Raw genomic sequence first — 15,052 nt, 5'->3', positions numbered from 1 at the left:
AAACACATATTATGTCATCCCAAAGCCTTTTGAAAAATAAAGGTGGCATCCACTGGCATTCTCTCTCTTGCTCTCTTTTTCTACAGTCACACACACCAAATTATGACTAAAGCGCTCTGCAAAAATAAGAGGGCAACTACAAGGAGGGACTCCTTGAAATGAGCTTTGCTTCCATTGCCAGCAGCAGCAAAAAAAAGAAAAAAAAAGAAAGGGAAAATATGAAACTGAAGATGAATGGAATAAAATGAATGAATAATAACACAAGCCGGCTTTCAGTGAATGAATAATGACATGAATGAGGCCTTTAATCATGAAAACAAACAGAATTTTAAATACTTTGTGAAAAAATTCCCACCCCTTATAATCAGTATATATTTCTGCTTAATAGACACATATTAATATAACTACCATTTGTGTGTGTCTATGTTTCTAAATGCTTCCCAGACTTCCCCACATCCAACAGTTGCATAAGGGGAGTGGGCGTGTGTGATGCCAACAGTATGTAATTTGTCTAAATCTTCATTCTGCCAACAAAAATTTACAGAGATACCATGTGTTGTGACATGGACGTGGGTGAGTGTGAAGCTGGGAAAAGTGAATAAAGAAAAAAAAATGGCATATCGTACAGCAGACTGTTTTGCTGGTGGAACCTGACATCCTTCATTTCTTTAGTTTCCCATTTCTAGAATGATATAGAGCAGTGATTCCCAAAGTGGGCACTACCGCACCCTGGTGGGCACTGCAGCAATTCAGGGGGGCGGTGATGGCACCTATTAGGACACGGGGGCGAGGCCAGGCCTCTTCCCAAGTGCCGGAAACAGGGCTGAGCACCTGAGGCGCCTGTTAGGACACACAGGGGGTGGAGCTAGATGAGTGGGCGTGGCTTCTTCCGAAAAGCCCGAGACAGGGCTGAGAATTCTATACCTCTCCTGAGGCTCTTGTTGGGACACAGAGGGTGGAGCTAGGGAAGGGGGTGGGGCCTCCTTCCAAGAGCCCGAGACAGGGCTGAGCCTCTATACCTCTCCTGAGAGGCCTTTTAGGACTAAAGGGAGGGGCTAGGGGTGGGGGCGGGGCCTCTTCCCAAGAGCACGAGACAGGGTTGAGCCTCTGTACCTATCCTGAGAGGCCTTTTAGGACTAAAGGGTAGGGCTGGGGCGGGGGCGGGGCTTCTGTATACCTCCCCTGAGGTGCTGGTTAGAACATGGGGGCGGGGTATAGAGATCCAGCCCTGTCAGCACTTGGGAAGAGGCCCCACCCCCTCATCTAGCCCCACCCCCTTTGTCCTGGCAGTCACCCAGGACAGGGATAGAAGCTCAGCCCTGCCTCAGAGCTCATAACTCCGCCCATCCCAGTCCTGGCCTCCCATTTGTGGCCCCACCCACCTCCCCCTCCCAGCCCTGCATCTTGGACTGGGGAGATGCTCAGCCCCGCCCTCTTAAGCAGGAGCCACGCCCACCCCTCTAAGCCACACACCCCTTTCCAGGGGGTGCTGAGTAATTTTTCTGGAAAGGGGGTGGTAGGCCAAATAAGTTTGGGAACCACTGATATAGAGGATGGGTGGAGAAGGAGCAAGAGTAAGAAATTATATTCCTAAGGACGTTACTGCATGAAGTTCTAAAAGCAAATTCTGGTACTGTTCCATTATCTGGGTGGAGGCCACAAGGGGGCGCTAGAGAGAGAGAGATAGTTCATTTTATTTTTTGTTGGTTATTCATCCTCCTCCCTTCCCATATCATAAAGGAGGGTTGTTTCTGCGATGGGGACCTGGGTGGGGGGAATAATAGGAAAACAGGGGAAATGGTTTTCCTTCTTCGACTCACCCTCATCCCCACTAAAATGGATTATCTTTTTCTCTCTAATTCCCCCTAGTGGCCTCCACCTAGATAATGTAATAGTACCAAAATGGTTAAAGAAACTCACTTCAAAGAGGGTTTAAGTTCCCACACCTCCCCCAAAATCTGGGCTTGGCCATTGATTGTCCCTACGCCATCCCAAAAAGTTTTGAAATGGAATCAGACCAACCCCCCCCCCCCCCCTTTAAAGCCCAAAGAGTCAAGATAGGCTATGGGGCAGACCCCTGAGTAGTCACGAGACACAGGCCTTTCAGGAAGACCCAGGGCTAATGGGGTATCAAATTAATTCAGGACAAAACAGGGTTTTCCTGCTTTGTCTCAAATTTATTCTCTTTTACCTGAGGCATCATGTGGACACTTTAGGTAAAAATTTGACCAAACCCGCATTTTGGGCCCTGTCTGGAAGGGCCCAAAATAGCCCATGTCTAGCTATTAAAAGCACAGGCCTTTTAATAGGTCATCAATTTAATGCAAATGTATGCATCCTTAGTATTCTATCAGCAGCTGAAGACAAATCTCTTTAAACAAGCCATTGATTCTCCGCTCCCTTAATTTTATTTATCAACAGGTAGTTGGGGAGAGGGGAAGGGCAGGTGTTTGTAGCTGCTTTTAGCTTCTCAGTGTGTTTTAATGATTAGTTAATGATTCATTCATTTTGAAACCATCTAAGCCAATTTGAGTAGCTTCCTTTTTGCAAGAGGAAAATCAAGCTAATTTCCCCTACCCACTAAATAAATATATGGAAAAAAATATCTAGCAACAATTCATTATAAAACGACAACCCATCCTAAGATGACGGGGAGGGGGAGTATGCATATTTTAGGATCTTATCAGACAGGCAGGAATAAAGTCGGGGACAGCGGAGTACAAGGCAGGGAACCATCTTGCTCTTTTCCCTCCCGTCAGGGTTATTTATTTATTTTATTTACAGCGTTTATATTCCGCCCTTCTCACCCCGAAGGGGACTCAGGGCGGATCACATTACACATATAGGCAAACATTCAATGCCTTTTAACATAGAACAAAGACAAGACAAACATAGGCTCCGAGCGGGCCTCGAACTCATGACCTCCTGGTCAGAGTGATTCATTGCAGCTGGTTGCAGCTGGCTTGCTCTCCAGCCTGTGCCACATCCTCTGTCTTCTCATGTCATTTCCTCCTTCAGACTTGTCTTTCCCTGCTTTCTTCAGTGAGAAGTCGGGTAACAATCTTGCATCTGATAAGGTCCTCAGTCCAAAATACAATTTTGTTTGGTAAGGAGGCTTTCAATGTAATGTTTTAGAATCCCCAAAGAAGCCTCTCAACTAAAACTGTGACAAAACATTTTAAGCTTGTGTGAAAATACAATACAGATGGTAGTTTAAGGCTCCATCTATATTAGGCAACTTTGTTCTGGATAAAACTGGTTTGGAGCAGCCCCAAATCCAGTGCCTTCCCTGCCAGTGAAATGGCATGGTCCGATAGAGACAATGTCCGAAAGATACTGAGTTATCTTTTAAGGATCTCTAAGTGCTTTACCATAGTTTTGTGGTCAGCTTCCACCACATTGGAGGACCTTGAGATTTCTAGAGGGAAGACTTCTCTAGCCATATTTAAGTCCTCCGGTGTGTTTCTATAGTCAATTTCCATCCGAGGTTGATGATAAGAGTTTTGCTGAAGAACCTAGAGATTGCTAGAAAAGTGTTCTCTCGGGTAAAACAAATGTTATATTTGCAGTTTTTCCACTTTTGCTGATGTCTCTAACCCCAGATAATGTAGAAGGCTGCTTGTAGCTGGATTTAGACTTTTCTTACCAGTTTGAAATGAACTTACTCCTTATTATATATTGTTAAACCAATGAAGGAGCCCCGGTGGTGAAGTCTGTTAAAGCACTGAGCTGCTGAACTTGAAGACTGAAAGGTCCCAGGTTCAAATCCTGGGAGCGGAGTGAACGTCCGCTATTAGCTCCAGCTTCTGCCAACCTAGCAGTTTGAAAACATGCCAATGTGAGTAGATCAATAGGTACCGCTCTGGCAGGAAGGTAACGGCGCTCCGTGCAGTCATGCCGGCCACATGACCTTGGAGGTGTCTACGGACAACGCCGGCTCTTCAGCTTAGAAATGGAGATGAGCACCAACCCCCAGAGTCAGACATGACTGAACTTAACGTCAGGGGAAAACCTTTACCTACCTTAAATCAATGATAAGTACAATAACATTCACTGTGGTTTTCACACCCAGAGATTGGAGATGAGCCTGAGATTTTGAACCCTCTTTTTAAAAAACTGAGCAGTGTGTGCTTCCTTTCCTTTGCAGACTCTCTTCCAGAGCCCCGATGAAGGCTGGCAGGTCTACACCTCGGCTCAGGCCCCCGATGGCAAATGTCTGTGCACTGCTGTCATTCCTGTGCAGGGCAGCTGTTCAAGAGACTTGCGCAGTCGGCAACTACGGCAACTGATGGAAAAAGTAAGTGGAGTGTTTCTTATCTGCTGTGAGTTACACTCACACTGATTGTATACCTTCCTACTGTCCCAGTTTGGCAAGAACAGTCCCGATTGTGTGTTCTTCCTCATTGATGGTGTTTGGCTACACCTGTCCTGGCTTTCATCTGTGAAATGTTGGTGGGTATGCTAACTCAAGATACAATCGGATCCCCATGTTTGTCACATGCTGTCCAGAGATGGTTAGAAATGGCCGGATCTGTTAATAGAGGTTGCACAGTTATTTGCCCCAAAATTCAAAGAAAGATTGATAGTTTTTCATTTACCTTTCCTTTTTGGTTCACTGTGTGCTCATATCTCAGAGGTAGGAGCCACAGTGGTGCAAAGGGTTAAACCCTTGTGTCGGCTGAACTGCTGACTTGAAGATCTGAAGGTCAGCAGTTGGAATCCGCAAGACAGAGTGAGCTTCTGTCTGTCAGCCCCAGCTTCCATGTAGGGACATGAGAGAAGCCTCCCACAGGATGGTAACACATCCAGGCATCCCCTGGGCAATGTCTCTGTAGACGGCTGATTCTTTCACACCAGAAGCGACTTGCAGTATGTTCTCAATTTGTTTCTGACACAATAAAAAAAACTCAGAGGTAGGGATACTAATTCTAGCATGTTTCATTGTGTGTGATGAATCTCAAAAGTGTTCTCCATGCTGGCTGGGATTATGACAATCCTTGCACAGTTTCTTATGGTTTTTCATGTTCTTGAGCTTTTTGTTTTCTCGTGATATGTCTAAACTACTACATGCAACCTCCCCCCATTTCTCACAACTAACATGTTTTGCTAGAAGGCAATTCTTTATACACCCAAGGCCAAGAGCTTAATTCCTCGGGAAAGTGCCAGTTCAAGAGTAAATATGAAGGATGTGTATAGTCTGTGAATTACGGAAGTGCTGCCTTTAAGTTAAATGTTGTACAAGGCTTGTGGCTGGCCACTGACATGCAATTCTCTGTCTTATCTTCTGAGGGTTTTTTCCCCCCAAAAATAATGGTCTCCTCCTCTGAGCTATATGAACAATGCAATGGGATTTGTTTCGGTAATACTGTTCTTTCTTAAAATGATTTTTTTTCAATAGAAAAATACTGTAGAGTATATTTCTAAAGTCTTCTGGAAACCATTGCAGGAGACATTTTGAAATTTCAATATCAAGTATTTATATATATTATCTATATAAATATATTTGTTTTTTTTACTTTTCCCCCACACTTTTCCTATACACATGTATGTAATTTTATTTAATGTATAGGTTCATTTTTTATTTCTTTGGAGTGGGGGCAGGAGGCCTCCTCGGGAAGGCTGACAACCTGTAAAGATTAAACACATGTATGGCTCCTGCCAACCTAGCAGTTCGAAAACATGCCAATGTGAGTAGATCAATAGGTACCGCTCCGGCGGGAAGGTAATGGCGCTTCATGCAGTCATGCCGGCCACATGACCTTGGAGGTGTCTATGGACAACGCCGGCTCTTCGGCTTAGAAATGGAGATGAGCACCAACCCCCAGAGTCAGACATGACTGGACTTAACGTCAGGGGAAAACCTTTTACCTATGGCCCCATCTGCATTGACACTATAATGCACTTTCAAGACTACTCCAAATCATGGTGGCCACAAAATGCATGCTGCCAATGCATGTTACAGTGCCCATTTAAGTGTATATAGAGCATTAAAAAGTCACAGGAAAGTTGACATTCAGTCCAATAATGCACCACAACAGATGCCAATGTATCCCAGATCCGAGCTAAAAGCCGTTCTACAAAATGTGGAGTGTATTGTAAACACCCACCTGCTAAAGGAAATTATAGACTTCAAAATATGGGTTGGTGAAAGGTTTAGCTAACTATGGTTTGGGGGAGGATGTCTGGAATTATAACTAAATAATTATTCTTTAAAATATCCTTTGAAACTCAGAAAAAGGGATGCCTTCAACTGGAGAGTACACATTGAAGTAAGAGGAAGGTATGCCATCCCTCTCAAAGACACCTTCAGTCATTTCCTCCCTCTTCCGGCATCCCTTTCTTGCTGCTCAATTTAATTGGAAGCAAAGGCTTTGATGCTTCCATGCTCCGTTTCTATTTCTCAGAGATGGTTCTATCTCTTTGCATGCTTGGCAAACACGAGGAAGCTCCTTCTGTCTCACCTTCCTGGGCTTAATGAGATGCAAATGGGGCCTTTATTGCTCCACAAGAAAGCAGCCTCACGGAATAGCAGTAAATCCCTGGTCCCCCGTCTCCACCTCAATTAATTGCGTTGAAATCTTATTACAAAGAAAAGGCGACTTCTTATTGACTTCGCATGTGCAAATAAAGTTTTTATTAGCCAAATAAGGGCTGCTCTGATTTACAGTTGCAATTTCTAGAAGCCCCTACACAAGAGAATTAGAGAGGGAAGAAGCTGTCAGGCTTGCATGTTGTTTAGAAATGGTCAGAATAGGGCAAAGATGGCCCACAGTCCCAAGCTGCAGGCAATGAGTGTCTCTCTGTGTGTGTGTATGTATGTGGTTCTCTTCCTCAATGTTTTTGAGATCTAACTATCCTAAAGGCACAAGACCATGTCTGATCATAGAAATGAAACTAGGTCAGTCCCAGTTAGTTCTTGGATGGAAGACTGCCAATGAATGCAAGTTGGATGGAAGACTGGGAAGGTTAACCATTCAACTATTGTTTGTATAAGAATATAGGAGAAGAAATGATGTGTGTGTGTACGTGTGTGTGTTAATTCTTGCCAATTTAGTTTTGTATTTTCTGCAAGTATATACCCTAAAGACACTAGCTCTCAAGCCAAGGAAGGTCAGCCCTGTGCTAAGGTACTTGGATTGGAGACCATCAATAAATACCTGGCACTGCAGACTATATTTCAGAGGAAGGCAAAACAAGTTTTCCTTGCCTAAGAAAACCCAATGAAAGAATGGAGGTTAACATAGATCAAACCTTTAAGATGTGTGTGCACACACATGTGCATGCGCGCGCACACACACAATTACACATACACATTTCTTGTAAAGTTGAGTTTGAGTAATACAGACAGTTTTAATGAATGGATCTGAACACATCAATGCATCAGCAATTTAGGCAAAGCATCAAGAAGGCCACTGGAATAAAGCATGTATATCAGAGTTTATAGGAGGAAAGTGGAATGACTGGGTATGGGGAAGGACATGGGAGAAATTATTTGTTTTTTAAATATTAGGGATGATAGTTTGCTAAATGTGCTAATTGAAGTATATAGGGGAATATATATACATACACACAAACATATATACATATACATACACACATACAGTATACATGTATACAGTAGAGTCTCACTTATCTAAGCCTCGCTTATCCAAGCCTTTGGATTATCCAAGCCATTTTTGTAGTCAATATTATCAATATATCATGATGTTTTGGTGCTAAATTCATAAATACAGTAATTACAACATAACCTTACTGCATATTGAACTACTTTTTCTGTCAAATTTGTTGTATAACATGATGTTTTGGTGCTTAATTTGTAAAATCATAACCTAATTTGATGTTTAATAGGCTTTTCCTTAATCCCTCCTTATTATCCAAGATATTTGCTTATCCAAGCTTCTGCCGGCCCATTTAGCTTGGATAAGTGAGACTCTACTGTACTTGAATGGTGAAAACACAGGAAACTCTATCCAGCAAGTTAGGGGGTATACAAATAATGTTTATTATGGCATATTTAACTAAGAATGTAATGGAAATTTGTCAACTGATTCTCAAATTTAACATCTTTATTAATGACTTAGATGAAGGGCTAGAAGGCATGATCATCAAGTTTGCAGATGGCATCAAACTGGGAAGGAAGGATAGCTACTCCAGAAGACAGGAGCAGATTCCAAAATGATCTTAACAGATTAGAGAGATTGACCAAAACTAACAAAATGAAATTCAACTGGGACAAATGCAAGATACTTCACTTAGGCAGAAAAAATGAAATGCAAAGATACAGAATGGGGGACACCTGGCTTGACAGCAGTGTGTGCGAAAAATATCTTGGAGTCCTTGTGGACAACAAGTTAAACATGAGCCAACAATGTGATGCGACGGCAAAAAAAGTCAATGGGATTTTGACCTGCATCAATAAGAGAATAGTGTCTAGATCCAGGAAAGTCATGCTACCCCTCTATTTTGCCTTGGTCAGACCACACCTGGAATACTGTGTCCAATTCTGGACGCCTCAATTGAAGGGAGATGTTGCCAAGCTGGAAAGTGTCCGGAGGAGGGTGACTAAAATGATTAAGGGTCTGGAGAACAAGCCCTATGAGGAACGGCCCAAAGAGCTGGGCATGTTTAGCCTACAGAAGAGAAGGCTGAGAGGAGACATGATAGCCATGTACAAATATGTGAGGGGAAGTCATAGGGAGGAGGGAGCAAGCTTGTTTTCTGCTGCCCTGGAGACTAGAATGCGGAACAATTGCTTCAAACTGCAGGAAAGGAGATTCCACCTGAACATTAGGAAGAACTTCCTCCTTGTGAGAGCTGTTCAGCAGTGGAACTCTCTGCCCCAGAGTGTGGTTGAAGCTCCTTCTATGGAGGCTTTTAAGCAAAGGCTGGATGGCCATCTGTTGGGGGTGTTTTGAATGTCATCTTCCTGCTTCTTGGCAGGTGGTAGGACTGGATGGCCTATGATTCTATGATTCAAGTGTCCCCAAACCTTAGAGAAACGTAGGGCTCTTCCATGCTGCCCTTTATCTCAGGATCAGATCCCAGATTATCTGCTTTAAATTGGAATATATGAGTCCCCACTGCCAGATAACCTGGCATAAACAGATAATCTGAGATCAGATCCTGGGATAAAGGGGCAATGTGGAAGGGACCTTAAGCAGGAAGGAAAAATGATCTTTTGTGTTTCATGACATAGATGAGTGATAACTAACTACAGAGCACTCACATATAGTAATGATGGCCATTTGAAGTTGTTAAAAGGACATATATTGATAATAACTGCAGCCAAGATAGATAGGGAAAGAAATACATGCAGAATTATCTTTGCTTAAGCCCAGTGAAAGAGCAGAATTAACCAATAGATACTCATTTGGACATGAATATAAAAACTGAATAAAAAAAAATATGACTATCATCTTGAATTCAACAATACAGGCACATCTCCTTCTTCCACTGAATTTGATATTAGACTGAAATTTTTGCTTCTGCAGCTGAAGGCAGTAACAGGAGATTCTGAAGGTTATTTTCTGATGCCCAGAATGAACTATGTTCAGCCTTGTTCTGGGGCATTTTGGGGGTAGAGAAAACAAGGCAATTTTAGTGTCTGCCACAGAAATCCCAGTCAATAAATGCCACAAATAAAATGCTGTGCATTTCCCATTTTTAGACAGTACAGTAGAGTCTCACTTATCCAAGCCTCGCTTATCCAAGGCTCTGGATAATCCAAGCCATTTTTGTAGTCAATTGTTCAATATATCATGATAATTTGGTGCTAAATTCATAAATACAGTAATTACAACATAGCATTACTGCGTATTGAACTACTTTTTCTATCAAATTTGTTGTATAACATGATGTTTTGGTGCTTAATTTGTAAAATCATAACCTAATTTGATGTTTAATAGGCTTTTCCTTAATCCCTCCTTATTATCCAAGATATTCGCTTATCCAAGCTTCTGTCGGCCCGTTTAGCTTGGATAAGTGAGACTCTACTATACTTTGGAGTGTGATTTCGTCATGATGGACTCTTCTCCCAAGTTTAAAGTATATAAAAACTTCGCTGTTGCAGGCAACCAGAATTTAAAAGCCAAATCACTTCCTAAAACTAAAACACCTGGGGGGAAAACATGCCACTCTGTACCACCATCTTAAATCTATTATGAAAAAAAAAATATTGAAAAATATTTCAGTGAATACAATAAAAGAATAAGGCTTCTCAGTGCATATAAAATATTCAACAATTGATAAAATATTAAATAGTTCCGTTACTATGCTGTTATTTAACATATGATATTAACAAGTCATGCATTTTCAAAGGCATTAAACAAACCGAGAAATGACTTTTTGCAAATTAAACAATGAGATAGATAGTATATGTAATATTAAAAACAGCAACTGATTTTTTTGGATTTTATATATGGACAAAAGCCTGGTAGCAGGAGCCTTGAAAGGCTGGGCTTATGAGTGATAGCTTAAAAAAAGGAGAAGAAGAGCTTTCATGGACTGCCACCCACATGGGAACTTATACTGAAATAAACTGGATAGTCATCACTCCACAACTCATTTTTTTCCTCTCCTGCTTATATATTTAAACTAACCCAGCAGGTTTTTTTTTTTTTGTAAATCATTGATAGCAGTGGGATATGAATTTCATTGAGCTGTTATATCATTGCTTTTTTATATGTACCACCCCAGGCATTGGATCTTGTGTGTTACATAAGCATGTGTGATTTTTATAGGTTCTGTAATACTTTTGATATAAGATTTTATTTTTTAAAAATAGTCACACCCCATATTATTTTCAACATCTTTTTTGTATTATCCCGACATTCACACTCTCCTTTTTTCCAGCTCTCCTTTCTCATTTGCCTTTATTAGAGGCAGAAAGAATATTGAAAATGTTCAAAAATGCTTAAACATTTGTGTCAGGAAACTATGATGAAGCGGATCCTGGACTGAGGAGAATTGCCACACTTTCAGACTTATTCTGCACAACAACTCCGTGGTGTTTTTAAAAAATAACAACAGCAGCAATTTTTTCACCGAAAAATACTCATTTTTGGTGAATTTTGTGTTTAACTTGTCTGTAACTACAACATTTATGCTCAGAAAACTTTATCATCATCACCATCATATCTGTGAAAAAAACACTATTGCTTACACAAATTTTCTGTTTTCTGTGTGAAAAGGTTATTTGAATTTTGTACAGTATTGTGAATGCTCTGAAAATCCGTTTTCTAAAATATTCTCACTGCAATAAGAAAATTGCAAAAATTACACATTGATCTATTTAAAGAATGAAATAGTAAATAATTGCAACCTAAGCCTTTACCCACATGGGCTCAAGTCCTTTGCCAGCATGCTGTTTTTTGTCTTGTACCATTCCTACTTTCCTATCCTTGATATTTGAAGCCATTGTTCCACGTCCTAGTCTCTAGGGATTGCTTTCTGCTGCCCTGGAGACTAGGATGCGGAAAAATGGCTTCGAACTACAAAAAAGTAGATTCCAACTGAACATGAGGAAGAACTTCCTCACTGTGAGAGCTGTTCAGCAGTGGAACTCTCTGCCTCAGACTATGGTGGAGGCTCCTTCTTTGGAGGCTTTTAAAGAGAGGATGGATGGCCATCTGTCGGGGGTGCTTTGAATGTAATTTTCCTGCTTCTTGGCAAGGGGCTGAACTGGATGGCTCACAAGGTCTCTTAAATAGATTCTATGATTCTATATAAGTTTTCCATTTGTATGGCACTTTATCACTTGATGCTTTGGAGGCCATTCAGATTATAGAGGGGGGTTATGAGAACCATGTAACAGTGGTTCTTCCAGCTCCAGTCCTGTTAACAGGACTGGAAATACAAGATGGGGAGAGGCTGACCAGTCAACCTCAGAATATATTTCAATTCACCAAGGCCACATAGGTGATTCTTAGCTGAAATAGTTCTTTGTGTGTGATCTATGTCTCCCAAATGGCACTGGGAAGGGAAAGCAACTAATTTTCCCAGCAGAGGCTTAGCTTTATGGCCCGTATTTACACATCAGGCTAGGAGACAAATCACATTGATGGATCCAGTACTAAGGGCAAGCTCACCCTTGTATTGCTATTGATCACTGGAACATAAAGTGGCTGAAATACTAATGCTGTCCCTAGTAGATGGAGAATGCCTAACCATCTTCATGAATTTAAAGCTGAAAAATGCCAACTGGAGATGGACATAAATGAGGCTAGAATCTACTAAGACCTAAATCAGATTCATAAGCCCATTCAATTGTCCCTGTTTTTCCAACCTCCAAAAAATGTATCGATGTGAGACCAGCAAATGTCCACTGCCCCCTCGCAAACCATTGCAACCAGTCAGTGGTTGCTTTTGTGTGTTTATTTATATAGCACTTTTGGCTCTTTAAAGTAAAACAACCAAAAACAGTTCTCTAAAAGTGAAAATGGCCATTCAGTAGTGGTGGATGAGAAATTAGTTTGAGTTGCTGTGGGTTTTCCGGGCTGTATGTCCATGTTCCAAAAGCATTCTCTCCTGATGCTTCACCCACATCTATGGCAGGCATGTCCAGAGGTTGTGAGGTATATTGGAAACTAGGCAAGTGGGGTTTATATATCTGTGGAAAGTCCAGGGTAGGAGAAAGAACTCTCTTTAAGGCAGATAGACTTTGAAGCTGCAAGGCCATTCAATGCTAATCAAGGTGGCCAATTGCACCATTCACACTTGCCTCAAACAGACAAAAGTTTTTTCCCCCAACCCTGGACTTTCCACAGACATATAAACCTCACTTGCCTAGTTTCTAACAGACCTCACAATCTGAGGATGCCTGCCATAGATGTGGATGAAAAGTCAGGATAAAATGCTTCTGGAACATGGCCATACAGCCTGGATAACTCACAGCAACCCAGTTGATTCCAGCCATGAAAGCCTTCAACAACACAAATTAGTTTGAGTTGCTGTGATGGGAAATAGCAAAACTTTCAAATGTTTTCATATCTGGGATGGAAATAATTTTGAGATAAATCATGTCTGAATGTAGGAGAAATCATCCAGGTTCAGGACATTGAAAATGTCCCAATTTGATTTTCTACTTCCTACTTTCCTGCTTCATCTTCAGCTTATTCAGTTGCTCAAAGTGCAAAATTAGTTTGCACTCCATTAACTCGAGAAATAGAAGGAAGTTATTTCAAGCAAAAGAAAATGTTTCCAACATCTCCTGGCATGTTCTTTCATTTTCATATTTTTCCCCATCGTGATCACACTCGGTTGTTGCTTGGCCACATGAATCCCTGTTTTCATCAGTGAAATGTCGAAGGACATGCCTTTGGAGTTCATTCAAATTACATTTATTTTATTTTATTTGGAAGTTGACTTCCATTCAATTAGGGGCATCAGCTGGCTTGGCTCACTTCCACGCCTGATGACAATATGATAGATTAGCCTAACCTAACTGCACATCGCATCATATTTCAAGATCATTATATCTGATTGATAGCCTTTAGTCAATTAGACTTTGCTCATTGTACAATGAAGTGAAAAAATGCCACTGCCATTAGTTCGTATTTAATGGATGAGCAAGAGAACATGTCCATTTTTAGCTATAAACTCTAAAAGATTCATTGGAATTTCTTTTTTTTGGCCTGAAATAAGTTTCATTCCTTATTTTGGTTGCATCGCATTATTAGCAGCAACATTTCTTGAAGAATAAATGCAATAGCTTATATTGGTTGTTCCTTCAACATTGACAACACAACCCTAACCAGTATTATACATTTTTAAATAAGAAATTTGATGAGAAATTATATGACAGTTAGCTAGCCCATAGCCACCATTTTGAAAAGCAAATTAGAGGATGTTCTTGTGTTTTTGTTTCTTTGGAAGGGGATAAACTCAGCTATCATTTCTGATAGCTGATAGGCAATGACAGACTTTATATTTCTAGACGTGAAGATCGTTGCAGAAGCAGATTGCAGCCAGGAAATCAGAAGATGACTACTTCTTGAGAGGTGAGCAATGACCAACCTCAATAAAATAGTGAAGAGTAGAGACATCACACTGGCAACAAAGGTCCGCATAGTTAAAGCAATGATATTCCCTGTAGTAACCTATGGATGCGAGACCTGGACCATAAGGAAGGCTGAGCGAAGGAAGATAGATGCTTTTGAACTGTGGTGTTGGAGGAAAATCCTGAGAGTGCCTTGGACCGCAAGTAGATCCAACCAGTCCATACTCCAGGAAGTAACGCCCAACTGCTCACTGGAGAGAAGGATATTAGAGGCAAAGATGAAGTAATTTGGCCATATAATGAGAAGATAGGAAAGCTTGGAGAAGAGAATGATGCTGGAGGAAATAGAAGGAAAAGGGAAGAGGGGCCGACCAAGGGCAAGGTGGATGGATGGTATCACTTGAAGTGACCAGCTTGACCTTGAAGGAACTGGGAGTGGTGTCACGACCCAGGCTGCAGAGCACCAATAACCATACACAGAGGCCAGAATCTAACTAATATCTTTATTAAGGAAATATATAAGGTTAATAAAAGCAAGTGTAGGAAATAGTTCAGGAATAGACCTTTCAGGGAAGGTCAAAATTAGTCCAAAGAAACAATGTCCAATATGAAATATTAAGGTCCAAAGTTGTAATCCAATAACCGAAACACTCACTTCGCCAAGCGAAGTGAGGGGAGATGACAAGGTCCTTTAGTCCATGAAACTTGAGCAAGGCTAGGAAATAACTTGATGCTTGGAAGACAAGGCTTGAACAAGGCAACAAGAAACGAGGAGCAAAAACAAGATCCGTGGAATTTACTTGGCAAGGTCCGGGAAGCAAGGCAAGATCCGTGGAAGTAAACAAGGCTGGGAACGGAGGCTTGGAACCAGGAACAAGGCTTGGAAACAGGAACAAGGCTTGGAAACGGAGTAGCTGTCCACACACGCTACTCCAGTAGCTGACGAATTGACTCCGCAAGATTCCAAAAAGGGCAAGGAACCTAAATAGGGCCTCGTTTCCCACCAGAGAACACTTCTCTGGGGAAACCAGAAACGAAAGTCAATCTCTGTGTCCA

The 15,052-nt window shown here is 41.4% G+C and overlaps 1 protein-coding gene across 3 annotated transcripts in view; it reads left to right on the top strand.

The window, feature by feature from the left end:
- Window positions 1-15,052, top strand: part of olfm2 (olfactomedin 2) — a 309,049-nt gene that overhangs the window by 186,161 nt on the left and 107,836 nt on the right. For all 3 annotated transcript variants that reach the window (XM_016994993.2, XM_008114446.3, XM_003223216.4), the window contains exon 2: window positions 4,148-4,297. In XM_016994993.2, the coding sequence (XP_016850482.1) occupies window positions 4,148-4,297 (150 nt within the window). The remainder of the gene's footprint in view (window positions 1-4,147; window positions 4,298-15,052) is intronic.

The sequence above is a fragment of the Anolis carolinensis genome, chromosome 2 (genome assembly GCF_035594765.1).
Source record: "Anolis carolinensis isolate JA03-04 chromosome 2, rAnoCar3.1.pri, whole genome shotgun sequence".
Lineage (NCBI taxonomy): Eukaryota > Metazoa > Chordata > Lepidosauria > Squamata > Dactyloidae > Anolis > Anolis carolinensis.
Note: the sequence above shows the minus strand (reverse complement) of the source record. Positions and strands in the feature narration are given on the sequence as shown.